This window comes from Chelon labrosus, assembly GCF_963514085.1.
Source record: "Chelon labrosus genome assembly, chromosome: 7".
Lineage (NCBI taxonomy): Eukaryota > Metazoa > Chordata > Actinopteri > Mugiliformes > Mugilidae > Chelon > Chelon labrosus.
Window position 1 is genome coordinate 20,820,393 of NC_140343.1, and position 27,994 is coordinate 20,848,386.

Sequence of the window (27,994 nt, forward strand, 5' to 3'; positions counted from 1 at the left end):
AACAGCAACTGACATATAGTCAATGCAAATTATTACTGTACAAATGACATGACTGTCAGAGGCCCATTGTTTAAAGTCTCATGGAGATTTTACCAAACACTCCTTACCCCCATCTGTGTGTGACAGTCACCCACCTCTTATACAACAACATCTGATGAGCACTGTGTTGAGTGGCATTCAAAGTGAAACGTATTTTCAAGAACTAATGCTAATGTTCAGAAGTAATTGCAGGAGATTCACCCTCTTCTTAGTGATGGGAGCAGCAAAGACTGCAGTGGACTTCCCCGGGAATGTGCAGTATGTATCTTGGGGAAAAAGAAGTCAAATATACCAAAATAGCACAAGCAACACTTCACCCACTTTAGCTATTGCATATGATGGAACAAGACATAGCTGGATTAACTTGTTATGAGGCCCTGGGGCTTTGGAACACCCCCACCCCATTATCGCTACAGCCTCACACAGACACTTTGTACTTTGTCATGTATGCAGTAACCGGGTATCTGTCAGTTACTGATTAAGTACAAGTTTATCCAACTGGATTTGCAAAATACAAGTAGGCCTACAATAAGCATAATGAATCTGCATTCAGTGGATTTATTTTAGCCACTTGGGGGCAGTGCGACAAACTGTGATCACAACATTGACATGCAGCATTAAGGCTCTTTAGTCTGTATAAAGTGGCTGTGGCTAACATGTTAGCCATTTCTGTCTGACACACACGTTAGAGAAGGAACAACCAACATTAGCAATAATTTGAAGTCGTCTTTCAAGCTTCTTGACAAATCTACATCTAATATTTACTCTTGTATTTGCTGATTGTGCCTAAACTCACTCCTGAGGCAAATGTCTGGCTGTTCTTGTATAGTAACAGTAGAGGTATTTATTACTGTGTCTTGTCAGCATGTAGCAGAGCGGGACTAGGAGAAACAGTATTTCATACATCTGTGTGCTTTTTTATTAACATATTGTGTAAGTGACAATAACTTGAAATAATTTTTAAAAATCCAAAACTGCAGGCTCAAAGAAGCTAAATCGCGCCATTGATCTCAATGGAACTATGGATTAAGGTCATAGTTTCTCGAGTTTAACAATACAAGGGCTCAATAAACACGATCTGATCTCTTTTTATTATGAAATATTGATTGGTGCAGCCTTAATTGTAAGTTGCCTATATATAGGTCAACGCACCCTCCAGCTGTGGACCCCTGACAACTGGCTCTCACACTGAGTACTACTACCAATACGCCACTATCCAAACACAGTATTTGCTTCTACGTTTTGTCATCTTAAAGTTCAAACACAGTCCGAATATCCTGTTTTGAAGAACGCGGAGCTAAAAAAGTGCGCAATCATCAGAATCCCAGGACAGTGACTCAGTAGCTTGAATTCAGTGTGGTCTCCTCTACGAGGACAGCGCAGTCTCACTCCGGAGCGACTTCTTCGCCTTTTTCCACGCCGTGTACCTTTAAAAGGTTGAACTCACCGGTCCACGGTTTGCGAGCACTCGGATTGTGTCTCCACTCGGTTGAGCAGTGTGTACCCCCTAGCAGTGACATGGCATAGAGGCGTTGTGTCAGCGGCAGCATCCTGCACCATGGACGCTCTCCGGCAGCCGAAGCGGAGCGGAGCCCGCGCCGCAGCGCTGGACGCGATGATGCCCGTTTGGATACTACTGAGCTCAGTGTCGGGACTAAAGGCGGAGGACGACGGAATGGAAGAACTTGCCACCGAGAAGGAGGCTGAGGAAAGTCACCGACAGGACAGCGTTAATTTGCTGACATTCATCTTGCTGCTGACCTTAACGATCCTCACCATATGGCTCTTCAAGCACAGACGGGTTCGTTTCCTTCACGAAACCGGGCTGGCGATGATTTACGGTGAGGCTTATAGATTATATGTTGCTGCACAGGCAGCACTCAGACCGAGACACACGCACTCTCCTTCGTAACCACCACCACCAGCACCACCACCACCTTCCCGCAGGCTTGTCATGATTCAGTCTCCCCTTATGATTGTAACGGAGGCGATGGGCAGATAAGCCCGAAGAGGTGATTTAAGTCTGAACAAATGCACGGATTCGCCTCCGCATTTCCACCAGCTCACATTGCTCCTAATTGGCTGGGCCAGTGCTAATTTCTAGAAGGTGCTCTCGGTCTGCTCTCCACTAGGCTGCTGCATGTGCAGCTTTATCCCTGACTGACTCACAAGCATCCCAAAAGCACTTAAACGTTATCTGTGCTGTAACGAATTGGATTACACTGACCTTAATGCATATTATATTTTTCTATCTCTTACGTCTACATTATAAAACACAATTATACCGTATACAGCTGTTGTTATTAAATACTGAAATGCTTTATACAATCACTATATGTTCCTATATTTGTTATAGCATCTTCCAAGCTTTGAGAGAGAAAGGTGTAAGGAATACGAAAAGACCCATTTGTTTAGTGTTGTTTGTACCAACCTTCTTTATTAACTTGCTCCTCAGGGTGCTACAGAGTTAAATCCCCCCAGCGTAATCATCAACTATAAAACTGGTTGATAAAGGCCTCAAAATGAGAAAATCCAAACAGAGTTCATGGCATTCATTAGCCTTCGTCATCAGCTGTCCTGATGAATTTCTGTGCCACTGAGTTCATTACGTGTATTTCTACTGGGACCGCCACAGAAGCAGGGATAGTCACTGACGGTACCAATGCAACACATACCATATAGGCAAAGCAAATACTGTACAGAAGGATTCATTATGAAATGGCAGGCGCATCCATAGACCGAAGTATTACTGATCAAACGACACGATCAGTGGAATCAAATCCTTGCCTCAAGCATGGCTGGGTCAAAACCATTGAAGCCATAATGTCTCAGGACATCATAAACAATTGAATGCACTGCATCTGTACTGCAGTTTTCTTCGTGCCTTATCAGAATAATCAGTCAGTCTGTGCTGCAAAACGTCACTTATTAACCAGAGCTCTCCACATGCAAAAGGCAGACTTTGATTCGTTGCTATTTGATGCTCACAAAGCAAACTTGTCTTTGGTGCTCTTCCAGCTAAGCTGCCCCTGTGGTTTCATTTCTTCACAGACATGAACCAGAAGAGAGTTGTGGCACGGCAGAAGGTCGAAAACAGGGAACTGACAGAAATATTAGAGCTGATATTTGCTATTTTCAGAGCTGGAAACATGTTTTGCAGATGTAAAACCGTCACACACACACACACACACACATGCTGTAAGAAATTTATTTTAGATTTAGTTTGATGTAAAGTTTAAAGTGACACTGTGTAAGACCAGTTTATATTTGATGGACTCTCAGCAGTAGGCAAGTGCTGCCAAGTGGAGACCTTGTCACATGTGATTAGTTGTTCAAACAGCAGCAGCAGCATTTTATTTTTCAAATGATCACATGTCCATCTTCCCTTTACGCTACTTCCTGGTTAAAACCCATGGAAAGAACCTAACATTTGTGAACTCTGTAACGCGAGCATACTGTGCAAATGACAGGTTTAATTCTGTCTCCGGAAGAAAAAAAAAACACCTTCTCTGTGTGTGTGGTTAGGCTAAAGCCAAAGTGTGATGTTCTCGGTTAACCCTGTAGCAGGAAGAATCAGCGAGTGTAGTGCCAGCCGCTTTGGTCTGCTGTGTCTCCTGCAGATCGCTGCAGTCTGATCATAGGATTTATGTCCTCTAACTGCCTGCCTCATTCCTTTATTCCCAGCTCTAGCTCTCTGCACAGATTCTGCTTATCATCTCCCCATTTTTCTTTCTTTGCTCTGCTGCTCTCTGTGTGCCACTGCCTCATCCTGTGGGCTCGTGGAGCAGAGGCACCTGTGAAATCGCATAGCACGGAGCACATGCGTAGCTTGGATAAGTGTAGATTCTTTAGAATAAGCTGATTAGCTGAAAAGGTTAATATAATTAAAAACGCCAGACTTTCTAAAATGCCACTGTCGTCCTCTTCAGGTTTGCTGGTGGGAGTGATTCTACGTTACGGCATTCCTGCCACAAGCTACCACAACAAGACCCCCCCGAGCTGCTCGCTGAAGGAAGGACCTGCCAGCACCCTGCTGCTTAATGTCAGTGGCAAGTTCTTTGAGTACACCCTCAAAGGGGAGATCAACTCCAGAGAGATTCACAATGTGGAGCAGAACGATATGCTGCGAAAGGTAAAAGAAAAAGAAACTTCAGTTCAGCTTCTCTGCCAGGTTCACCCCATTAACTCTTATTTTATCATCTTTCCCAGGTGACATTTGACCCTGAGGTATTCTTCAACATACTGCTGCCTCCAATTATTTTCCATGCTGGGTACAGTCTAAAGAAGGTGAGATGATATCAAAGCTGCTCTGGCGTGACACGCAATAACGTGAGACGACATCGATGTAGGGCCAGGTGGACTTATCTGCTGCCACAAACTGCTGTTTCACTGGACAGATGGTTAGCTAAGAAACAGACTCTGAGAGCGTTCAGTGTTTTTCTAAACCAAAGTGGAGCTTTTGAGGGGGAAGTCCAGAGCAGATGTCTTTCGTTTCCTCTCTGGCATTTCAGCTGGAGTAGAGAAACGTCTGACACTGGCAATAGGAAGAGCTTCGGTTTTAGATTATTGTAACGTGTACTTTAAAGCAGATTCGTTTTTTTATGGGATGGTTCTGCATTGTGGATTGTGAGTGCAGCAGGGCCTTTGTGCTCATGAAGACAGCTGGTTGTGTTGGTACATTAATGTCCTACCCCTGAAATAATGGAATAAAATGTGTTTAAGATGTGTGGATATCTGATCCGTGGTCTCAGTGTGGAAGATTTAACTCTGCCTGATGCAATCATACAGTGATAAATAGTATCAAGGAGAAATCAGAGATATGAGGGGAAATGGTCGCGTGCGTTGCTCTTGTTGAGAGCATCTTAGAAGAATCTGACAATAATTCATAGGGGAGTGGTTGAATTGTAGTTTGGTTTACAGCCATGGCAGCACCGTAGCTCTGGAGGTGGTTGGTCCAATTCTTTGGTCTGTGCTGAAATATCAGCAAAAACCTCTAATGCAGAGCTGTTAAATATTGCATGTCCATAGACCCCAGAAGATGAACTGCCACCAGCAGGTAAAAGTTGTTGAATGGGTTTCCCACAGCATGAATTATACCAACGTTCCTTCAGTATGACAAGCCACTTGGAAAACCTGATGACATTCACATCAGAATCAGTACTATGAATTTTGTGTCAGTTGGCATACATTAGCATTTTAAAGTTGATGTTTAACTAAGTACGTCCTTACATAGTTGCCCGTGGACTCTTAGTCTTGCTAATTTTGCCGGCTTGATAACGCTCCCCTGTGTAGGTGAGTCACGCGTCTCCAGTGTCATGCTCTGGCGCTGGCCAAACGAATCTCACAAAGAAACCTCAAAGCCCCTCTTTCATGAAACAAAACCTTAAATCAAGCTGCCTTTCTCTGCGCACACGCTGCAAAGTCTGAGCATGAAGCATTTTCCATAAATCCATAAACATTGCAAAAGTCACAGTTCACAGTCCTTCGGTTGCTGTTTGTAGGGATGAATAACAAACAGGGATCGATTCTGTCGGACATCAGAGGCATGCATGAATGCAGGGTTTTGTTTAACTCACTTTGCCCTACAATTTCTCATATTTTACAGATTAGGGGCAAACAGGGTCTGCTACAGTGTTGATCAACAGTAATTTTTAAATTGACTATTTTCTCAAAGATCTCTGGTGTCTTATCTGTCCCTCCAGTTCCCAGTCCCACCTCCCACTTTTATTCCAACCCAAAGCTGGAAGTTGGCGACCATGTGTTAATGTGTACAGTGTGGACTGCAGGGCTGCAGCTGAGGATTATTTGCATTTAAATTAATTATGTATTCACTATTTGAATCAATTAGAGTGTGACGCCCCATTGCCCTCTGTGCTCAGTCATGTAATACACAGGAGGTTGGAACCAGTCAGTCTTTTCACTACTGGTGTATACACACACTATAAAAAGATAAACACACTAGTGAATCTAGTATCTGCCAACCAGCAGTTCTTATTTTAGAAATGTTCGATGCCTCAAGTTGGTTATTTTAAACAATCTCTCAGCTACAGTTTATAGTTACTGCAAAGGAACACGTTTCTGGGTTTTTATTGTGAAATTGTGGCTCACCGTGGAATTTGCTGAGTCGAACAACAGGCCTTAGGAAATAGGAAGCAGTAGGTCACGCCAGCTTCTTAGTTTTTTTTTCAAAACCATCTGTTGCAGTGAGAGTTCTTTTCAAGCTCAATAGCTTCAGAGTGAATGCCTCTAATGTTTGCGTACTTGAGTTAATCATCTGTTTTAGATTATCTGGCAGGATTGGAAGCGACGTGCTTATTAGCTGTAATTCATGTCGCCGAGCTGCAACTGAAGCTTTGTCACTTGTACATCCTGAACAAAAGTACTGTTCTTTTCTGCATGTGGCAGTCATTGAGGAAAAGACACATTTCCTTTAGAGATCTGAATCAACACTTTTTGTTTCTTGCACTGCGCAAAGAGTTGGGGGCGCTCCGTTTAGAAGTGATTCTAGAGGCTTTTGTGTTTTGTCAGCCCAAACAGTGGGATGTGTGTTAGTGGGATGTCCTGTTTGACAGGGAGTTGAAAGTTCTTTCTTTCATCAATGTAGAGTTTCGGAGAATGACACTTTTGTTAAATCTGCACATAAAAACAGTTCTTCTTTCATCTTCTTTTCCTCTTCCAGAGACACTTCTTCAGGAACCTTGGTTCCATCATAACCTATGCATTTCTGGGCACTGCCATCTCATGTTTTGTCATTGGGTAAGTGTAACTTTATGGTCACATCTCTCAGAGGTGAGCTTTGGTTGTCGGCTCTCTGACCCGAACCTTTTTGTCTGTTTCCAGTAATCTGATGTACGGCGTGGTCAAACTGATGCAAGTGGTCGGACAGCTGACTGACAAGTTCTACTACACGGACTGCCTTTTCTTCGGTGCAGTCATCTCTGCCACAGACCCAGGTACGAAATGCACGCGCCGAGTTGCTGAGTTTAAAGTCGTGTGTGTACGATACAACACCCTTTTTCTCTGTGTGTAGTGACGGTGTTGGCCATCTTTAATGAGCTCCACGCCGATGGGGATCTCTACGCGCTGCTGTTTGGAGAAAGTGTTATGAACGATGCCGTGTCCATTGTGTTATCCTCGTAAGTCACATCTCTGCCTTATCCACTGGGGGAAAAGTAAATAGATCACCACATGTGATCTTTGATGTTCTTGATAACTTTTGTCACTAATTACTGTACAATTTAGTATTTTTTTTTTTAAACTTTCTTTTTATTGAGTTTTTATCAGAGACACACAAAACAAAACACAGACATGCAAATATACACACGGAAAAGGTACATCAGACAGGGTCATCTACGGCAAAACACAATAGCAGGCTTTGTTCAAAACATAGGTCTGACAGAAATCAGGCTGGCGGATCGAGTCTAGGGGCTCTTAGGCACCCACAGTTGCAGTCCACAAGATCACCAGGGAAAAAAAAAACCATAATAACTAAATATGAAATAAATGTATATTTATACAGAGAGAGAGAGGAGCTCATGACCCAGAGCGAGATTTCAGTGTCTCAATGCAGAAATTAAAAATAAAAACTAACACATTTTCCCCACATAGAATATACTTTCAGTGTTAAGATCATCTCTCATCTATGTAGTCCCTCCATTTCTTCCAGCATTGGTCACCTTTTTCTGTATTGTATTTCAGGGAAAATGTTAACCTTTCCATGTTATGAGTTTCTTCCACTATTCCTATCCAGTCTGGAATTGTCGGACACTCCTTGCTCAGCCATTTCCTGGTTATTGCATTTTTGCTACTTGCCAATAATACTTGTAATAGGTATCCATCTTGTTTATTTGTTTCAGGAGGTATGTTTCCTAAATATATAACACTGAAACTGAGATCAAGCTGCAAATTAATTATTGATTCAATTGCTGCTATAACGTCTTCCCAATACGATGATATTATGGGACATCCCCCAAATATGTGAAAGTGGCCAGCTGACGTATCACCGCACCCTCTCCAACATCGTCCTTGAGCTGGGTTATTGGTCTGTAAACTTTTGATTCTGGGAGTTATAAAAAATCTTATAATGTTTTTCCAGGTGAATTCCCTCCACAGATCAGAGCTAGAGGTAGTGGACAAAGTCCTACAAATATTTAACCAATACAGTTTAGTATTTTTGACATACTAAGCACACAAAGTACTTACAACATAATGCTTTGTTGAATCAGCTACCCATTAATATGAGTAATAGTTGGAGTAGAGAAAGTATAATTTAATACTTGGTGGGATCTCTTGAAAGATGAATATTTGTACAATACATTACTATTTTGTAATATTTTATAAGTCAGTAAGCATGAATATAATCAGCAAATTAAACCACAAAGAGTGATGGAGTATAAGCTCCACAGAAACCAACTACAGCACTGTTGCATAAATTCATGAGTGATACAGATCTTATAAGACAGTAAACTGCTATGTACAGTAACTGTTATAGTATTTTTGGATTCGTTTACTGATTATACTTTACCTCAGTAATATTTTAAATGCAGGGCTCTGGCTTGTGATTGCACATTATCACATTTTTAGTGCAGTTCCTCCTTATCAAACCCATGTGTCAAAACAAATTCACTCCTGCTGCACACATAAAGGCCTCTACCTGTGTGGTCTTTGAGCTGCTGCTGAAATTCAACGCTGAAGTGTGAGAAGCAGCAGAATGTCTTTGCATGGCGGCCTCTCTCCTCTGACAGACGGACAGCACTCTGCCTCCCTCTACTGGAAAGATATGCATCACCTCGCACTGCAGAGATTTTGCAACCAAATTGTTTTACTCTATAAAGGCATCCACAAACCAAATACCCAGAGACACTATTGTTTTCCAGAAATGTAAAGTGGGTCATTCATTTCTAGTCAGTTCAATTAAAAAAAATTGTATTTATCCCAGAGGGGCAATTTTAAAATAAAAACAACAAACTGTATTTCATACACAAGACAAAAAAAACCCAAAAACTTTTAAACACATTCAGTACATACACATGATACATATTCATCATCATTATTATTATGTATGTACTGATTTAAGAAGTGTGGTGCAGGAATGCCCTCGGTTATAAGACAGTGAATAACACAATTTACAAAAGCATCACTTAAATTAATAATAAAAATAAAATAAACATAAAAATAATATAATAAATAAAAAAAGTGATAGTCAATTTGACCTCAGGTAAATAAACCTAAGTATATATGGATGAGTGACTTGCCTTACTTATTTGTTATGAGCCTTATTAACCTTATTAATGTATATATCAATTTCAGTAAGAAAGTAAAGAACTGACAGAACAGCAAACAAGAATCCAGTCCAGTCCACCTTTATTCATAAAACACTTTAAAAACCACCAAAGTGAACCAAAGAGCTATACAGAAGACATGAATAAAAGCTATAGACAGCTATACAATTAAAACAATAAAATACAGACAACATCTTACAAGGAAAGCTGATATAATTCATGTTGTGGGAAACATGAATGTCTGATGTCTACATTACAACCCAGCCAGTAACTGTTGGCACATTTCAGTGTTAACCCCAAAAAGTCAAGCTCATGACTTTAGGGGAGGAAAGCTCAAGGAAACATCAAACTCGATCTTCTCTAATTCCAGATATTTCCATAGCATAATTTATAGTTTTAGTGTGTTTGTGCAGTTTTCTGCTTCCAGTTAAGTAAGATCAAACTTACCAAATCCCATATTGTGTTCAGCACTGTTTCATATTATCATGGAGGTCTGCATCTCCCAGAATTGTCATCAAAGGATCTAATTCAGAGCATCCATACACATTTTTTTACACAGCTTGATACCCTCTGATATCCTCAGAACATATGAAGTAATAATAATTTATGACATATATTGTGTTTTTTTTATTTTTATTTCAGGTCTATTGTCGCCTACCAGCCCAGTGGTGCAAACACTCACATGTTCGATGCCTCTGCCTTCTTCAAGTCAGTGGGTGTTTTCCTGGGTATTTTCAGCGGCTCTTTTGTGATGGGTGCAGCCACGGGAGTCGTCACGGCGCTCATATCCTTCTCTGATGCATTCTTTAAAAATGAAATTACGATCTCAAAATCGGTCGGAGCAGTAGCTGTGTGATCACTGTACGATTACCAAAACGGTGTTGCTCTTTAACCGGACTTCCACGTCACCAAGTTCACCAAGCTGCACTGCTTCCCGCTGCTGGAGACCGCACTCTTCTTCCTCATGTCCTGGAGCACTTTCCTGCTAGCCGAGGCCTGCGGGTTCACAGGTGAGGCTCTAGAAATCTGCGGTCAGGATGCTAAACAAAGCCTAGTCAGTGTCTCGTAAATCTTTGTAATATGCAAAAAAAAAGTTGTGCTTATGAGTCCCAGCTTAAGGAGCGTCACGTTCAGGGATCCAAGGTGAGTAGTGTCAACCTAAAAGATAAAAAAAGGAGAAAATTACTCAAGCACGGCTTAATGTCCCTCATTTTTTCTCAGTTAGTTGTCTTTTTTTTTATTTATTTGTGAGATATTTTTCCACCTGAACCTGTTTTTACTTGACAAAATATTAAAACGGTGCTGTTGCTTTAACATTTCATTATGCAGAGTTGGGGGATTAACATGAGCATGGGGGATTAAAAAGGAACGGCCACGCTCCAAAAATATTGGATCCTAAATATCCCACAGCACTCATAAAATGGTGGAGTTCCCTTTTAAAAAGAAAAGAACCTTTAATTATTCCACAGTATTTTCCTGATAACTTAGTGATCACTCACACTTTACTGTCTGACTGAGCCTCGCAATTCCAAGCTCACTGTGGCTGTTGATTGTGCCAAAACCCATAATTATGTGCAGTTTAAACAAAGTGCTGGTAAACCCGCCTCAGAGAACTAAATCTGTCTGTTATGCATATGAAACAGGGATTTACATACAGATTACACAGCAGATGTGCAGCCACTGAAATTAACAGATGATATGTGACATTGTAGCTGAGCAATAAGAGGAACTGTCATTGGTTAGGTTCAGATGTTTTTGAATAATCACCAGAGCGGGTGAGCTGTGCCATTGCAAATTAAATTCATAGAGTGACACGCTGTCTGTGGGTCAAAGTCATTGTATTAAACTAATTAATGTGTGTGTGTGTGTTCTCCTACAGGCGTCGTGGCTGTGCTGTTTTGCGGCATCACGCAGGCTCACTACACCTACAACAACCTCTCCGAAGAGTCCACAAAACGCACCAAGCAGGTAGCGTCTGATCACTTCCTGCGTGTGTAGGCCTGTTTATTTTGGAGCACTTTGAACCCCCTCATAGCGTGAACAGGGTGCTGGTGCCAGATGGCGCCTCGATCAGCCTGCTGTGACCTTAATCGGGGCTGTTTGAGGACATCTCTCCTGACATGACTGTTTAGTTTCCCAGAGGGGGTTCAGTCTTGAGGACAGGGTACAGATTAGCATGTGGGCAACATGCAACGTGACACATTTTTGGTGGGTGCACTGAAAGGCTTTTGTTACTGACTTTCAAAGATAGCTACACACAGATAGTGTTGTGTAGCAAGGTTAATGTACCGCACTTGGATCAAAATAGGAATGGTGACAAGTCTTCTTCCCAGTCCTCTGGCTTGCATTTATTTTTTATTTGTCTCCTTGTTGGTTGTTTGCCCTTCTACTGTGCCTCCCTCTCAGAGCAGTCTCTGTAATCATCATGGCAGCCGGAGAGTCTGTCACTCTGGCAGCCTGGGAGAGAACAGACACAGCAGCTCCCAAAGCTTTTCTAGATTCTGCATTTTTATTCTGTCTTTATACATTTGTAAATTGAAATCACCATGAATGCGATGTTTTCTTTGCAGCTCTTTGAGGTCCTTCACTTCCTGGCTGAGAATTTCATCTTTTCCTACATGGGCTTGGCTCTGTTCACTTTCCAGAATCACATTTTCAGCCCCATCTTCATCATTGGAGCCTTCGTATCCTTTCAGTGCACAGCGAATATGAATTTATCTGTGCCCAGCCTGGACTACCTCTTTCACAGAGTTACAATTGTCCCACAGCTGCACAAGTAGGCCATGGGTGATGACTTGACGCTGCTGTAGAGGGGCCTCTGTGGGCCACAGATGCACTCATCCCTTTAGTCCAACTTTAAAGTCCCCTGCTGAAAAATTTTCTGATCATTGTAGGAAAGATTTTATGGCTTTCATCTGTAACTGGTGTCAGGTCGCCCTGCTCTCTTGGTGTCTCTTTGAGCTTTAAATTGTTCAGTGAAAAACTTCTTGACCTGCCTCCTGTCAGATTGCCATATTCATTGGACGAGCTCTCAACATTTACCCGCTCTCCTTTCTTCTCAACCTCGGTCGAAGACACAAGATAAAGGGAAACTTCCAGCATATGATGATGTTTGCAGGTATGAAAAATGTTTATTCATTTATTTTTTTAATATTAATGCTGATCATGAAAGGCTCTGTGTGACTGGTGGATCTTTGTAACGGCAGGTCTGCGCGGGGCGATGGCGTTCGCCTTGGCCATCCGGGACACGGCTACATACGCCCGACAGATGATGTTCACCACCACGCTGCTCATTGTCTTCTTTACTGTCTGGGTGTTCGGTGGGGGAACCACAGCCATGCTGTCCTGGCTCCACATCAGGTGATAAAAGCCCTAGATGAAAATCTGCCTTCTACTTTATAGCATCCACTCTGCATTTGGATGAGTCCTCACAGCGGGTGGCTAGAGAGGCAGCTAAGGGACCACTGGTTTACATAACCCTGTTTCCATGGCTGATGTGCTTTAACCAATCACTTAAACCCCAAGCCGCACGCACGGCAGCCCACTGCTCCGAGTCTACACACCGCTGTGTGAACAAATGGATGGGTTCAATGCAGAGAAAAAAATCAGTAAAGGAAATGAAAAGAGGGTTAACAATAGACATAGTATCTCAAGTGATAAAGAAATGTGATAACTAATCGTTGAATAGTTCAAATATTAGAGCACGATAATTGTTTTTCTACATTTTTCTAGATAAATACCAGGCATTAAACACGCTTTTCAAATATACAGACAATGACTAAAATGAACCTAGAGACAACACAAATAACTACTTACTACAACAACTGCGTTCGTCACACAAAGGGACACAAGCTAAGAATGAATAAGTCCAATTTTCTGTATTTTTACTTGACATAAGATCAGATTAATGAAAGCTATAACAATGTTTTGTTTGATTGTGAGTTGCACAAACTGCATTCACCAATCAGGCATAACATTATGCCTACCTGCCTAATATTGTGTAGGTCTCCCTTGTGCCTCCGAAACAGTTGTGATTCATCAGAGAATGGACATGGGCCTTCTGAGGGTGTCCTGCGGTGTCTGGAAACAGGATGTTGTTAGTGGGGGCCTTTGGGTCCTATGGGAGGGGAGTGGCCTCTGTGGATCATCCCACAGATACTTGATCAGTTTGGGATCTAGTGAATTTAGAGGCCAGGTCAACACCTTGTGCTAATTTTCATGTTTTTTAGTTGTTCCTAAACTGCTGCATCCTGCTGGGGATGGCTGCTGCCATCAAGGAGTGTCATTGCTATGGGGTGGGGATACCTGGTCTGGTCTAGGTGGGTGCTACATGTCTAGAACGTTATGCCATAGAAATGCCTCTGCAAAACAGAGGTTTAAAAAAACTAAGTGCACATACTGGCGTCTGCAGGTAGAGAGATAGAAGTGAGAGCTAGCTGATTAGGTAACCACAGTGAGACAGCTGGCTAAGATGATAAGTGAATGTACTAGTTGGGTTTTGGTTTGTTTGTTGATGACTGTAAATACAAAGAAATACAGTTTGATTAACACATATCTTGATAATTACTTTAATTCTACACCATTAAACGAGGCATTGTCTAAATCCAGTGAGAAGGTTAAAAAAAACTCATTCTAAAGCTAGCATAACATAGCTAGCTTAGCATTAGCATAATAGGGCCAGTCAGCACCGCCACTTTTGAGTGAGCGAATGAAATCTACTTTGGTTAATCTACATTCCGCATATTTGTGATAAATTGTGAATTGTAAATGGATATAACGAGTTCAACGATAGACAAACTTTCAACAAAACTGATTATTATTATTTATAAGAAATGGAGAGGCTTATCATAGACTCATAGAGATTCTGGGGCATTTATTGATTTATCCTGGGGTAAAACAAGAGTACATAAAATGAACAATAGTCTTTTCCAGCTGCTCTTAAATTTTATCTTAAACAAACAAACTTTTTTTCTCAGCTTGACTGTTAGTTGTCCTTTGTGTGACCCCAGTTTTAATGAAACATATCTGCTAACTTCAACAACATACACGCTAACTCCTCTCCAGCTGACGTTATTGAAATGATCATGCACTGCCGGGTGTGATTGTCCAGAAGGTGGGGCCAGAGTTCTCCACTGCAGCTCTCAGTCCATTTCCCAGTCCTCCCATCCTGTGCCACTGGGACTTTAGTTGTTAACTCTGAATGAGCTCCCTGCATTTTCTTCTACTCAGGAAGCACTGAAGGATCTTCTTTGCTACACTAAAGGCTTGTATTTGTGAGAAGTGTTACTGAAGCTAATCACCAGGGTGCCGCCACATGAGCTGTTCCAACTTGAGACGTTGCCAGTGCTGCTGCTGCTTGGCTGTAGTCATTTGACTTTGTTGCTGTCTGTCAGTGTGAAGCCTAGCCTCGCTACATCTGTTGTCTGACCGTGATTCATTTGGAGATTGTTGTCGTTGTCGTGATAAAGCGGATTATGTGCGTGTGTGCGTGTGTGACAACGGCAGCATCCTGAGAGAACAGGCTCTGTTTAATATGAGTAATGCCTCCTCGAGCCGAGCAGGAACTATTGTGTTTGGTGGAGGTTTAGAGCACTGCTAAAATCTCCCTGTCAACCCATTGCCATGGTAACCGGGACATGTGGTGCATGGCGGGCGGATATCAGCTGTGCTCCTCCGTGCTCCTGGTATCATCATCTGTAACTATATGAGCATACATTTACACATTTTTACTTTTTACTGGGGACACTTTCAGATCCTTGTATCACAGCAGACGACAACGTCATGCTTACTTGCAGTATTACCTGTTACCAAACCATATTTCCTCTCCTGTGCTCGATTCTAAATATGGAATTGGCCGGACGTCATTTGTAACTTTAAAGCCAGAAGTCTCCGGCTGTCAGGATCATGAAGACACAGCCCTCACAAAGAAGCGCCAGGGTAATGAGTGACAGAGGGCTGGTGTTGGAAATCATCTGCCTGTTAGAGGAATTTCTGCTGTTATTAGGTTTTGAAGGATTGTCTGTGAGCAGGCAGACATGTAGCTTGTCACACAGCTTGATCAGGCATAACATAATGACCACTGAAGAAGAAGTGAATAATGCTGACCATCTTGTGTTAATGCATTGTTTTGCTGGGAAACTTTTGGACTTTTTCATGTATTCATGTGGATGTTACTAATAGGCAGTTTAGGCTTCTGTGTGAATTTGATGCCGTAGCCACGACGACAGTCCAGAAACTACGCAGACCCTAACACTGTAGCCTGACATGCACCTCCCCAGAAATGTAACTCTGCACCGCGGCAACCCAGACTGCAAGAGCTATGATTGGTCCACTCGGTAGTAGCGTGTTTCCGCTTTAGTATTTCCGGCTGCTTCTCCATTTCCGCAATTTTTGAATTGATTGTTTTGGATCAATAAAGATGAAACACATCGAGGGAAGGTTAACTGAGGAGGTTCAGCGATACAAACGTTTTAATGACTCGTCTTCAGCAAAATCGCCATTGTTGAAAGTGAAGCAGGAAGTAGGAACAAAGTGGCAAAAAAGACACAGCGCCAAATGTTTGGGTGGCGTAGACGGGTGGTTTTGGTGATGTGCACACAAGTATAAGTGGCTCATGCTGGTGTAAGTTACGACGTCTGTGTCCTGCAGTACCTTAAATGAGCCTTTAGACATGTACCACCCACCTTGGCCAGACCAGGCACCCCCACCCCATAGCAATGACACTCCTTGATGGCAGCAGCCATCCCCAGCAGCATACAGCCTGACACAGACACACACACAAAAACGGTTTAGGAACAACTCAAAAAACAGCACAAGGTGTTGACCTGGCCTCCAGATTCACTAGATCTGAAACTGATTAAGTATCTGTGGGATGCACTGGAACAAGCCTGATCCACAGAGGCCACTCCCCTCAACCCGTAGGACCCAAAGACCCCTATTAACAACATTCTGTTGACAGACACCACAGGACACCCCCAGAAGGCTCATGTCCATTCTCTGATGAGTCACAACTGTTTTGGAGGCACAAGGGAGACCTAAACAATATTAGGAAGGTGGTCATAATATTATGCCTGATCGGTGTATATTACAGTTTTATTTTTCAAAGGAAATTTAAACACACTTTTAGAAGCTGAAAATATGATTAGCCAAATAAGTTGCTGGGGCAGTCAAAATAAAAGTGCTAAATTAGGCCTGAAAGAGATATTGAAAGAAAGTGGAAGTTGCGGTCAAACTACAATTAGTGAACCCTTGTTTCACTGAAGCTGAAGTCATCTGTAGGTGTCAGACAGAACACAACAAGTAAGATAAACCTCAGTGGAATTTCAAAGGTAAGTGCTGGTAAATGTTTACAGAAGCTGAAGTGGAAGTCCAAACGCAACAAAAAAAAAGCTGAAATGTAACTGGGCTTAAAAAGGCACCAAAGGTTCAGCTCACTGTAAGAGAAAACACTGAATGAAGTTGAAGTGTTACTTGAAGAAAGGAGTCCAAGGCTCTTGATGAAAAAGTGTGACATACTGAGCTTGAAGACACCTGAAGTGAAATCACCAATTACTGCTGAACTCTTGGTTAAACAGTAACAGATGAACCAAGTGTTGGTTGAAATGTAGGCAATGAATCCAGCTCACTTGGCTCAAGAGCTCTAGTGATTTCATCCAGTGCTTTTTTGTGCTAAGCTTTAGTGCCAAATCTGAGGATTAGTCCATGTCCCCAAAACAGAGGATCATATGTCTGTTGCCAATTAATGCTTTTAAAGCATTTACATCTTCTTAAACTCTCATTTACTGTATATCATGTCCTCCATTTAAGTAATTCCGATGGCAAGATACTTTCTGATCCTCAAAAATCAGCGTGTTTAAATATGGAAACATAACAACTGTATACAAATCGCATCTGTAATGCTTAAATAACATGCGATTACCAGCATGATAAGATTACATGTGTTCAGAGATTTGTGTTGTATTGTGCTCTTAAGAGTATGTTATGCATCAGTTCCCATTTGAAAAAAAAAGAATAGCTATATATACCATCCAATAACAATACACATGTTCATGATGCGACAGATTTGGGAGGAGTGAAACTTTGCAGAAAGAGCAACGTCAGCATGGAAAGTGGAAGTACCTCAGGTGCTGTATTTGACTGTAAACAATCTTTGACAGTAAACGGGGTTGGGGAAGTGTCTGATTGGTTGCCTCAGATGGGAATCTTCCTTTTACTGTTTACTTCTGTTTTTCTTTTTTCTGGTGAAGGGAAATGTTGTACATTTAGAAAGGGTTGTGGAAATGTTCATAGTTGTCAAAGTACATTTTTTTTCTTCTATTTTTACAGAAAATGAGTTGGATGGTTTTAAATCTGAGCAGAATATTTACTTCATTGCACAGCAGACCAGTTCTAGTGCAATAAAGTAAACCTTTCCCTGGGTGATGTGAAAAGCTGAGGCCCTCTTTTTTTGTTTTGAATGTCAGTCCAGTTTTTCACACAGCACTGGAAAGAACAAATCACACACTGTGCACCCCAGAAGCAGCTCAGCACACTTCTATGAACAGATCAGGAAAGTATGCGCAAAAGAGGAAGGTAATAAGCAGACGGAAGTAAACAGAGCTGTGGGTCCTTCCTTTGTTCAGGATTGCGTGTCCGGAAACAAAATTGCTTACAAGGAATATTAGATAGATTAAAGGAGAGAATAAGATGTTTTCACAAGATTTGGATTAAAGGTTAGCGTGTAAATTGAAGTCAGTGGAGGATTCTCTTATATAAGTGTGTGTGTGTGTGTGTGCGCGTCAGAGTTTATGACCATTTGTTTCTTATCAGCGGAAACCCTTGCTGGGCTGGGCTTCTCTTTTTTGGGGCCCCCCAACAGTTGTGTCTTGATCTCAGGTTAATTCCTCACAGAGCCTTCCTGGTGCACATCCGGCAGCCGTTGCTCTACTTGGTTTTTGCAGGCTCTCTTGACATCCACGCAACCTTCTCTCCCTTAAGATCCTCTTTGTCTGTGTGTGTGTATTTTGAGAGAAGAGAAAGTCCTAAAAGGTGGCCGGATACTCGTGGCCTGCTCTTTTTCAAGCTGCTGCGGTGGAAAGCAGAAAGACAATGCAATTAGTCATTCACTCAGAATGGATATTTCCCCTGTATTACAGTAATGGAAAAGTCTAAAGATAACCCTCTGCTGTACAGTGTCAGGGGTAGTTTAAGATTGACCCGTGAAAAGCTGCACTTCTCTGCCTTGGCTTCTGTCCACGCGGATTAAAGTCAGCTTATGTGAATTAAAAGTGCCCCTTAAAAATCTGCTCGGGTTCAGTTTTAATCCTTCTTTGTTGGTAAGAGACACCATGGGGAAATTATTCATGAGCGACTCGGAGGACTGAAAATATGAGCGTTCTTTTTAAATGAACGGTGTCACATTGTGGAAATTCATTTATATGTTTCCTTGCAACGAGATTACTGAGAATATTAACCGCTCTTGTGTCTGCAAAGTAAAACATTAACATCAGCAGGAGGTTAGCTTGGTTTATCTTAGGCCTTGGTAAGGATGCAAAAGGGTAACAGAAAGGAGGTGACAGTCTCTTTCTATATATATAGCATGTCAAATAACCCCCTGTAACCTAATTTTGTCTGATTTTAAGTTAGAATTTTTAATTTTTAATTTTTAATTTTATTTATTTATTTTTTTTCAGACTAAATGCATGAGACCTAACAAGTTAATTAGTGATCAGTGAAACACTGTGGTCCAGCAAAGCTGAACCAGTTTAGCTCGGTCTGTTTATGCAAACGTAAGATAACTGCGCTAGCTGAGCATGCAAATTTACCACACAGTTAGGAGGGTAGTATTCATGTCCTTATCCAATTCTTGGTCGGAAAGCAAAATAACTAACCGTTCCTTTAAATAGTTTAAATATATTACACGCTGAAAGTAACTCCTGGGTCAAAATGGTCCCAGTTTGGGTCAATATAGCATCAGTCAAACTCAGGAAAGTAGGTTACGTTGATGCAGTGTTTTATTTTGCGTTACTGTTGAGTTATGCACTGTTCTGTCTCTTTAATTCTTTTAATACTGAATATTCATAAAACGTGGATCTTTTACAGTCATAGGCTTTCTGAGATAGCTGAAACTTGAGTTTGACTGTTTCTACCCATCGTAAAGTTAACCCAGTTAACCCAGCTGATGTCATATTGACCCAAAGCTGTCAGTTTTAACCAAGGGCTTTTTTTTCGAACATGACCTATTTTTTAAATCCATTGTTTTGGTATAAAAGAAAAAGGTGAACTTGCAGCATGTGTGTGAGAAGTTAAGCTACAATCACGGTTATTTCTCACGTGCTATACCTTTGTTTTGGGGTCAGGTGTTCTCTGGGGAAAATCAAGCTTGTTTTCGTGGTTTTGGTTGTGGGTCTCTTACTGTTTCCGGCTCTGTTCTGAGTTGAATGCTAATTTGCAATATTTGTCTGATGCAGACAGAAAGGTTTAGCAACACCTTCATGTTGGGGGTTTTAAATGAACCTCTGCCCGCACAGAGACGGAAATTGCTGTCTGCAGGATGGTTTCTGTGTTGGGGTGAACAGGTTACGAAATCATGTCAAAACACATAACAGACATAGAAGAGCAGAGGACACAAGTTGGGAAATAGAATATGGGGAAGACAAATGTTGCTTGATGGCATCTACCTGGACTTGTGCCACATTTATAACTGCTTCCAGTTTTCCAGTTACCTCAAAATGAAATCACATGTGGTATGAATTGTTAATGTCTCTTTCCTGCTCCCCTACTTTCCTGTTTCCATGTTGCAGGGTCGACGTCGATCAAGATGAAGATATGCAGCCTTCTGGAGACAGCTTCCAGGTCTTACAGGGGGTGAGGATCGTTAATGAAACTGCTCTGCTTGTGCTGTTTTAGCAAAATCTGAATGCTGGAGTTTGTTGCAACAAAGGTGAATTTGCTGAATGGCACAGCAAATACAGGACAACTCCATTACTCATGGTGTGCAATATACACTGCCTGCCCAAAAAAAAAGTCACAAGATTTATTTCCATCCAGTGTTGCATTAAGTTTTCACCACGATCTTGTATTGATGACGGGAGAGTCTGACCACTGCACAAAGCCTTCTCCAGCACATCCCAAAGATTCTCAATGGGAACTGGACTCTGTGGTGGCCAATCCATGTGTGAAAATGATGTCTCATGCTCCCTGGACCACTCTTTCACAATTTGAGCCCGATGAATCGTGGCATTGTCATCTTGGAATATTCCCGTGCCATCAGGGAAGAAAAAAAAATCTGTTGATGAAATAACCTGGTCATTCAGTATATTCGGGTAGTCAGCTGACCTAGACCTGACCAACTGCAGCAACCCCATATCATAGCACTGCCCCCACAGGCTTGTACAGTAGACACTAGGCATGATGGGTGCATCACTTCACCTGCCTCTCTTCTTACACTGATGCGATGGTCCCCACTATCCCTCCAGTTTTTAATAATGCGTTGGGCAGTTCTTAACCCAATTTTAGTAGTTTCTACAATCTCCTTAGATGTTTTCTCTGCTTGATGCATGCCAATGATGTGACCCTTCTCAAACAGACTAACATCTTTTCCACGACCACGGGATGTGTCTTTCAACATGGTTGTTTAAGAAATAAGAAACTACTCATTGCATCAGTTGGGGTTAAATAACTTGTTGCGAGCTGAAAGATAATCACCCATGCACTAATTATCCAATAGGAGGCTCGTACCTATTTGCTTAGTTAAATCCAGGTGGTGACTTTTTTTTTGGCCAGGCAGTGTATTTTTAAACATACTGTTCAGGATTTATGGACACATTTTTATATACAAAATAAATTTCTTAAAGCTTAGATATGAAATACTTTTATCAGTGGGACAAAGGCCCAGTCATCATTGTGTTACACTAGTCAACAATAGATGGCATTTATTTCAATAACACTCACCATGAATCAGATGAATTAAATGAATATGGTACTTGCCTCTCCAAGTACTATATGACTACAGCGGCTGTGCCCTTAGATCACGCTGGGATCCTCTCTGTTCACCTAGCTCACATTACTGCCATCACAAGATCGACTGAATGCTGATCATATTGTTGCAAACGCAGTACATTGTCGGTCATGCACTCATGAGCTCACAGTAATCCAACTTTTTTTTTTAAGTCTAAAGTAAAACTTGAGTCTGAATAATCTGGTTTGAGAACGGGCGAGACAAATCTAATCAACACATTTCTGTAGATCCTGATATTTTTATTCTGCAAATGAGAATGAATGTTGTTTTTTTTTGCCCTGTGTTTCTCCAGGATGGCAGCCAGGCTGAAGGACAAAGTAAAACCAAACAGGAGAGTGCTTGGCTCTTCAGACTGTGGTATACCTTTGATCACAAGTATCCTTTCTGTGACCCAAAGAAATACATGCATCATTTGCATTTAGGCCACAAGGTTATTATTTGAACCTGTGCAGCTCTTTGTGGTAGTATCAAGTTACATATTTGAGAGATTTTGGAATATTGGATCAGATTAACACACATGAATCCATAAAATATTTGCTAACCCTGCTCAGTCTGGCTACAAAACAGACTGTAAGTAAATGCCTTTAGAAGCGCCCCCTTTCCTCACTCCTTCTCATCTCTGCTGAGCAATTGTCTCCCCAGGTGGTTGATTGTGTAGCTGCTTTCGATCGGAACAGCTGCTTTTTACTTTGGAGACTTTCCCCCTGGTGACACATGCTATAAGTGGCTGAAACAAGCGGTGTGATTTCTGTCATTCACCAGTAGCTGGGTAGTAGACTGAGACTGTGAGAACTGAGTCTGATACATGTTCTGACAGAAAGCCAGCCGTTCCCCCATTCGCCACAGTGACCTGACCAGTTGAACAGGGTGCAACATAGTTTTTAATAAACAAGAGCCAGAGAAACCCGCTGGTTCTATCTGCCGCACTGCTGCCAAGTATTGCTAAATGAATTTGCTCTCCACTGCTCACATAATCTTGAACAGATTTATTATCCAAATATATCCTGTTGGCACGCATCCTCTGCATTATTGAGTTATAATTTATCACTTGAAATGTGTTCATGTTGACTTTCTGTTGGAAAAGAACTCACTGACTGTGTAATACTGATGGTACAGATTTCTTTAACCATGAATATACGGGCAGTTTTAACTGTTTTATAACGGAATTAACTTACATATGAAGTTTTCAGTTTTATCCTGTGAACTGTTTATTTAGGGCGTTCCAAGCAATATTAAATGGTAGCACATCTCAGATTTCAAAATCCAGGACAAATTACTCATATTACACTTATTTATTTGGCTCACATCACAAAATACGCTTCTGTGTTTCGGCACAAAGGCTTCCTTAGAGTCCTTTTTCACTGTGAATAATTGTTGAGCTCCTTTTTTATGCTCCTTAATAACCACCCAGTTACCTCAAGCCCATTCTGACACACAGCGGCCCGCCTCTCACCTCCACGCTGCCAAGCTACTGTGGGCCACTGGCAAGCTGTCTGACCAGTCCCCAGGCATACGAGGTGAGTGTCCACACACGCAGGCACAAAAACACTTCATGCACCCAACAAACAAACGGCAAACAGCAGCGCTTCTACATGACCGGTGACCTGTGAAAAATCTGTGGTCACTGCAGAAACTCTGCAAAATCTGTTCACTGTCATCCAGTTGGAGGTTGTTTAAGAATAATTAAGAAATTTGAGGAATACACTATTTTTTTGCAATGTTGCCGAAAGTTTGGTGAGAAACAAACTGAAGTCAGTTTAATGTAAAAGTAGAAAAAATTATTCCATGAATCAAAGCTTCCCCGTAAATCTGTGTTTTATGACCAGTGGTATAGTTTTGACTCTGCTGTTGTTTCAAAAACTTGAAACAATGCAGAGTGAGTCACACTGGGAAACACACAGTTGTGGTGACTTTCTATATGATATAAATGAACTGTGCGTCATTTCTTGTAATATGATTCATCTTGCATATAACTGAAACTGAAGCACCAGTCTTGCACAAAATTTGTGGCTGATCAAAAATTGGCAAGGTGCAGAAAAAACAAGAACAAGAAACAAGAAACTGCAGCAGTTACAATGTCACGTGAAGACCGTTTGTGAATGCCTGAATGACTTGTAGCTATCCTGGTATTTTAGCGCCAGCGACCTTCACGTTGGTAGATGCCACCAATAATTCCACTAATAAATCACGTATTTCTTATTAGTTTCATTAGTACAAAAGCCAAAGAGAAGGAGTTTTTAAGCCTGGAACAAAGCTAGCTTTCCCCCCCTACATCCAGTACTTAATCCAAGCTAAGCTAACCAGAAGCTAGCTGTAGCTTGCTATTTGGCGTATAAGACATGAGACATGCTCAGTTATATTTAAATATATATCTGGGTATATTCATATCAAAAACCCTCTTTGTTGTCTTCTTGTAAAAATATGTTTCATGATTTATCTTGAACTTAGGGGTAGTTTCCATCAAATAAAACCGCATTAGTCAGTTGTGGTTAGTGAGTGGCAGGAGAACTTTTTCAGCCGCTTTATGCTAAACTAAGCCAACCAGAAGCTAGCCGTAGCTTCCTATTTAGTGTAAAGACCTGAGACAGTTAAGAGAAGCTCTTGACAAGAGAGAGAAGAGGAATTTTTACCAAATTCTTTAACTTTCAAAGTTATCCTTGAGTTCTTGACTTAATTATTCATTTATTTATTGTTACACACTCAGTTATGTTAAAAATGTAATTGGGTATTTTATACCAAAATCTCCCTCTGTGTTATCTTCCTGTCAAAATGTATTTGATGACTTATCCGATGAACTTAGGAGTAGGCCTAGTTACATAAAAAGATCGTTTGGTATGACCAGTTCTTTGTGGTCATCAAATAAAACCATATTTGACAGCTAGCTAGTGGTTGCAGTATTGTATATCCACATGTTTCCACATAGTTTTTAAGCATATTTTGAAGTATTGCTTTAGAGAAAGTTCATGCAAGATGTACTAAGTGCTGGTTAAAATGTTAGTTTCTAGTTTTTAGGTTCTAGTTTTTGCAATATTTACAAACGTTTACACAAAATTAATTTAAAAAGTTTATTTTAACAAGGCTAATGATATTGTAGAAAGTTAAGATAAACAATAAAGTATTTCATATATTTTTCAAATTAGCTACAACAAAACCAACCTGCAACTGAAAGTGATCATTTTCTTTCCATTCCTGCGTTCAGTCCTGAGCCGGTGCCTTTAGGGCTGCTCTGTGTGAATACTGAGAGTTTGTTTCTCGGGAGAACTGTAATATCGTCGAAGTATTTTCTGTGCCTGCCAGCAAACGCACAAAGGGCCGAGGCCTTCAGCAAGAGAGAAAATGGCTGAGAAGCCTTTTTGCATTCAGTGGGCACAAAAGGCCCTTTTCAGGACCACCTCAATGATGACCGCTGTCCCCAAAAGACACGGCGCTCTGATATTTTAAACACAGAAACACCCATTGAAGGCACGGTCACACTCGGATTCACTCTGGCAAATTCTCCTTTTCATTTCATGTGAAATACTTGTACACGGAGACTTCTTTGCTGTGCTACTTTCCTTTCACTGCAAACCCCAGAGCCTCTCACTGTGGGCTTACAAAATCTAAATTACATTTCTGTATTGCAGAGTAGAAATAAATGGTCTCTTATTTAATTTTAACTCCCTGAAAGCAAAGTTGTGTCTGAAGTTCTGCATACACAAATGTTTTCCTCTCCTGGTTTGCAAGTGTGGAATTAGGTGGTGGTTCATGCAATCAGGGACGTCTAGAGCTCTGTGTCAGACAGTGGAGTGAGACCGGATTAAAATAAAGCTCCTTGCCCGTTTCCCCTTTTGGTATAAATATTATGAAACAGAGAAGGGAAAATGCCTCACAAACAAAACAGATTTTTGCTTCCTAATGACTTCAAAATTGTGTAACAATTCAAATTTCAGCTCAGGCAGCTTCAAAACACCATGCATTTTTTGAAATTAGACCACTGAGTATATTTATAGGACCAAAAATGAAAGGTTAATAAGACAAAAGCAACATTAGTGCATTAGTCTGCGTTGTAATACACCGCAGCTATCCGTGGCACTCATCCTCTAGCCCAGACTAAAATGTGCAGTTGTCCGACATTCATATTAATACCCACTTTAGTGCTTTGTGACTGCTTTAGCAGGATGGTGTGCACTATTTTGGATGACAGTGTGTTTGACGGCTGTCATGCTATTTTGATGGGAAAATATGCAGGTTTAAGCACATAAAAATGCCAGATGGGTTTATAATAAGAGTTTCTGTCCAAGGTAATTGTTGGAAATAAATGGTTATGTAACTTAATTTTATTGACTTGATGTTAACTCATCCTGTTCTCCCCGGGGACACGGACTTATTGATCAACCAGACAGTCAATTGGAGCTATGAGAACCTCATGTTTAGACCTCTCCTTTACTTAACCAGAATGCAACATGTGCTTTAAAATGAGTGTCTAACTTTTGACTGATTCAGTCATTTTCACATCTGTCACACTGGTTCACTCACTATGGCTCAAGTCTAGTTCACTGAAGGGTTGGTTTGTATGATACTGAGCAGCCTGTGGTTTTTTGTTTGTTTCAATTTCACTTTAATCCCGTTGCTACAGTACAGGCCACTAAGTGAGAGTCTCCCCCCTTCCCTTCTGTAAATCCACAGTGTCCCTTATGAGCCTTGGCACTGTTAATGTCAGTCCGTTCATCTGTTCACGCCACATGTGCTACTCATCTGTGTGTCCCTCATCTGTAAATGTGTCATCCCCATGTTCTCCATCCCTCCCCTCATGTTCCACTCTGGATTTGTCCTCAGAACCACGAGCAGCTGAGAGACCCAGACTCTGACCTCATCCGCAACGATGCCGACCTGACCTTCACATTCGGTGACACGGCCATCACTGCCAACGGGGCCTCCGGCAGCGGGGCGGACGCTGCTGGAGGGTTGGGCTGGAGCGCAAATGGAAAAAGGAGCGGCAGCACATCAGAGGAGGCGCTGGAGCGTGAGCTGGACTCCCGCGAGCAGGAGCTGCTGAGCCGAGGCACACGCCTGGTTTTCCCCATCGAGGATCACATCTGAACACCCCTTACCCTAATCTTTCTGACCTGACCCCAAGACCGCCTCGTCCTCAGCACTCTCAACAACTGTGCGGTCAGAGTGTACAGTGTTTCAAAGATAAGACAGATAGGAGATGTGGGAGTAGGCAGGAGGGGGATGGTTTAAGATCAACTCTGTGCTCCCTCTGGGCCAGAGAGCAGCAGAGCTCAAGGAGCATTTTATCCTCATTACAGAGATGATGAGTTGATTCTCCAGGAGATGTCTGTCCTTTATAACATCAGGAGATAAAACTTATTGTTTCCACTGGAAACTTTTCCACAGGACATGGAAAAAATATACCCATGAAAGATTTAATCTGCACTTTTAAACATGTGATACTGCGTGTGTTCAGCAGGAGGGAAAAAGAAGTAGAAAAAAAAAGTCTTTCTCTCATCATGTGATCTGAACAACTTGTCTTCACAGGAGACTGATAAAACGCTAAGTGTCTCCTTTGCAGTCGCAGGCCACATGCAAAGAGGTTACGCAGACCAAACATTAATACATTTAAAAGTTCATCTCAAGCTACTCACAGTTCAGTGCTTGGTATTTTTGTGTGCTTCCTTCACAGCCAGTCAGGGGTGAAGAATGCGAGCGTGTAAATAGCTACAATGCTGAGCTTTGTTCCTCTTTAACGGAGCTGCTCGTTTCAGTGCATTACACCCCCATCACTGTTACAATTAGCATCTCCGTATCTTGTCTTTCAGCTGGATCCTTTTCTGTGCGAGGTTCTGTTGTTCGCAACAGTGGGATGAAGAAGGAGCGTAATTGTATTGATGCTAATTTTATTGTTTCTCATGAGAAAATCTTTAAAGTTATAAAATAGGCATGTAGGAGTTTAGGAGGAACATACGCTCTAAAGTAAAGAGCAGGCCTCCGTCGTATTTTTGAAACTCAGTGTTGTCTACTAATTTTAAGAATGTTTGAAGTGATCCAGAGAGCTGATGTAACTCAGACGTATTTTAATCACTGATTCATCTGCTCATGATTTTCTTTATTAACTGTTAAGTCTGTTGTAATACGTCGGAGCCCCAGATGACATTTGTTGAGGCAAACCAAAAATATTCACTTAACTATCTGGAGAACTAGAACCATTAAATGTTTGATATTATAACTGATCTCACTATTTCATTAACTGCTTTGGCTCCACATGTAGAAGGCACGGCAGAAGATAAGCTGCAAATTAACACTATTATGTTGATTTTAGTTTAAACCTAAGACAAGTGAAACTCAAATATCCAAAATATAAAAGAAAGCTCACTGACACTGGACACCAATCATAAGATATTATCAAGAGAAGTGCTTGCACATAACCTCACTGAGCAGTACTCCCCCTTTACCTGCATCAGCAGTCTGTATACATGTAAACAAATTGTGCCTCTGGGCTGTTTACCCTTTATATTAACCTAAATATATATATATAAACAGAAACTATTAACATAATGTCCCAATTTGTGGTTCAATCCCATTTCTTGCTTCGAGCCTTGAGTTATTGTGAAAACAAAGCTCTCATACATTTCATTGAAAAACCTCAGATCAATCTGATTTCATACCACATGATGCACCGCTTGTGTTTTTTAAT

The 27,994-nt window shown here is 41.4% G+C and overlaps 1 protein-coding gene across 1 annotated transcript; it reads left to right on the top strand.

The window, feature by feature from the left end:
* The first annotated feature begins 1,037 nt into the window (after window positions 1-1,037).
* Window positions 1,038-27,823, top strand: slc9a7 (solute carrier family 9 member 7). Its single transcript, XM_084548599.1, is given in 17 exon segments — window positions 1,038-1,880; window positions 3,969-4,171; window positions 4,249-4,326; window positions 6,719-6,795; window positions 6,880-6,992; window positions 7,070-7,175; window positions 9,963-10,173; window positions 10,175-10,217; window positions 10,220-10,330; window positions 11,200-11,288; window positions 11,891-12,004; window positions 12,327-12,438; window positions 12,527-12,680; window positions 20,102-20,165; window positions 21,611-21,693; window positions 22,730-22,835; window positions 26,134-27,823. Coding segments are annotated over 17 exon segments (2,211 nt in total). The 5' UTR covers window positions 1,038-1,597; the 3' UTR covers window positions 26,398-27,823.
* The last annotated feature ends 171 nt before the right edge of the window (window positions 27,824-27,994 follow it).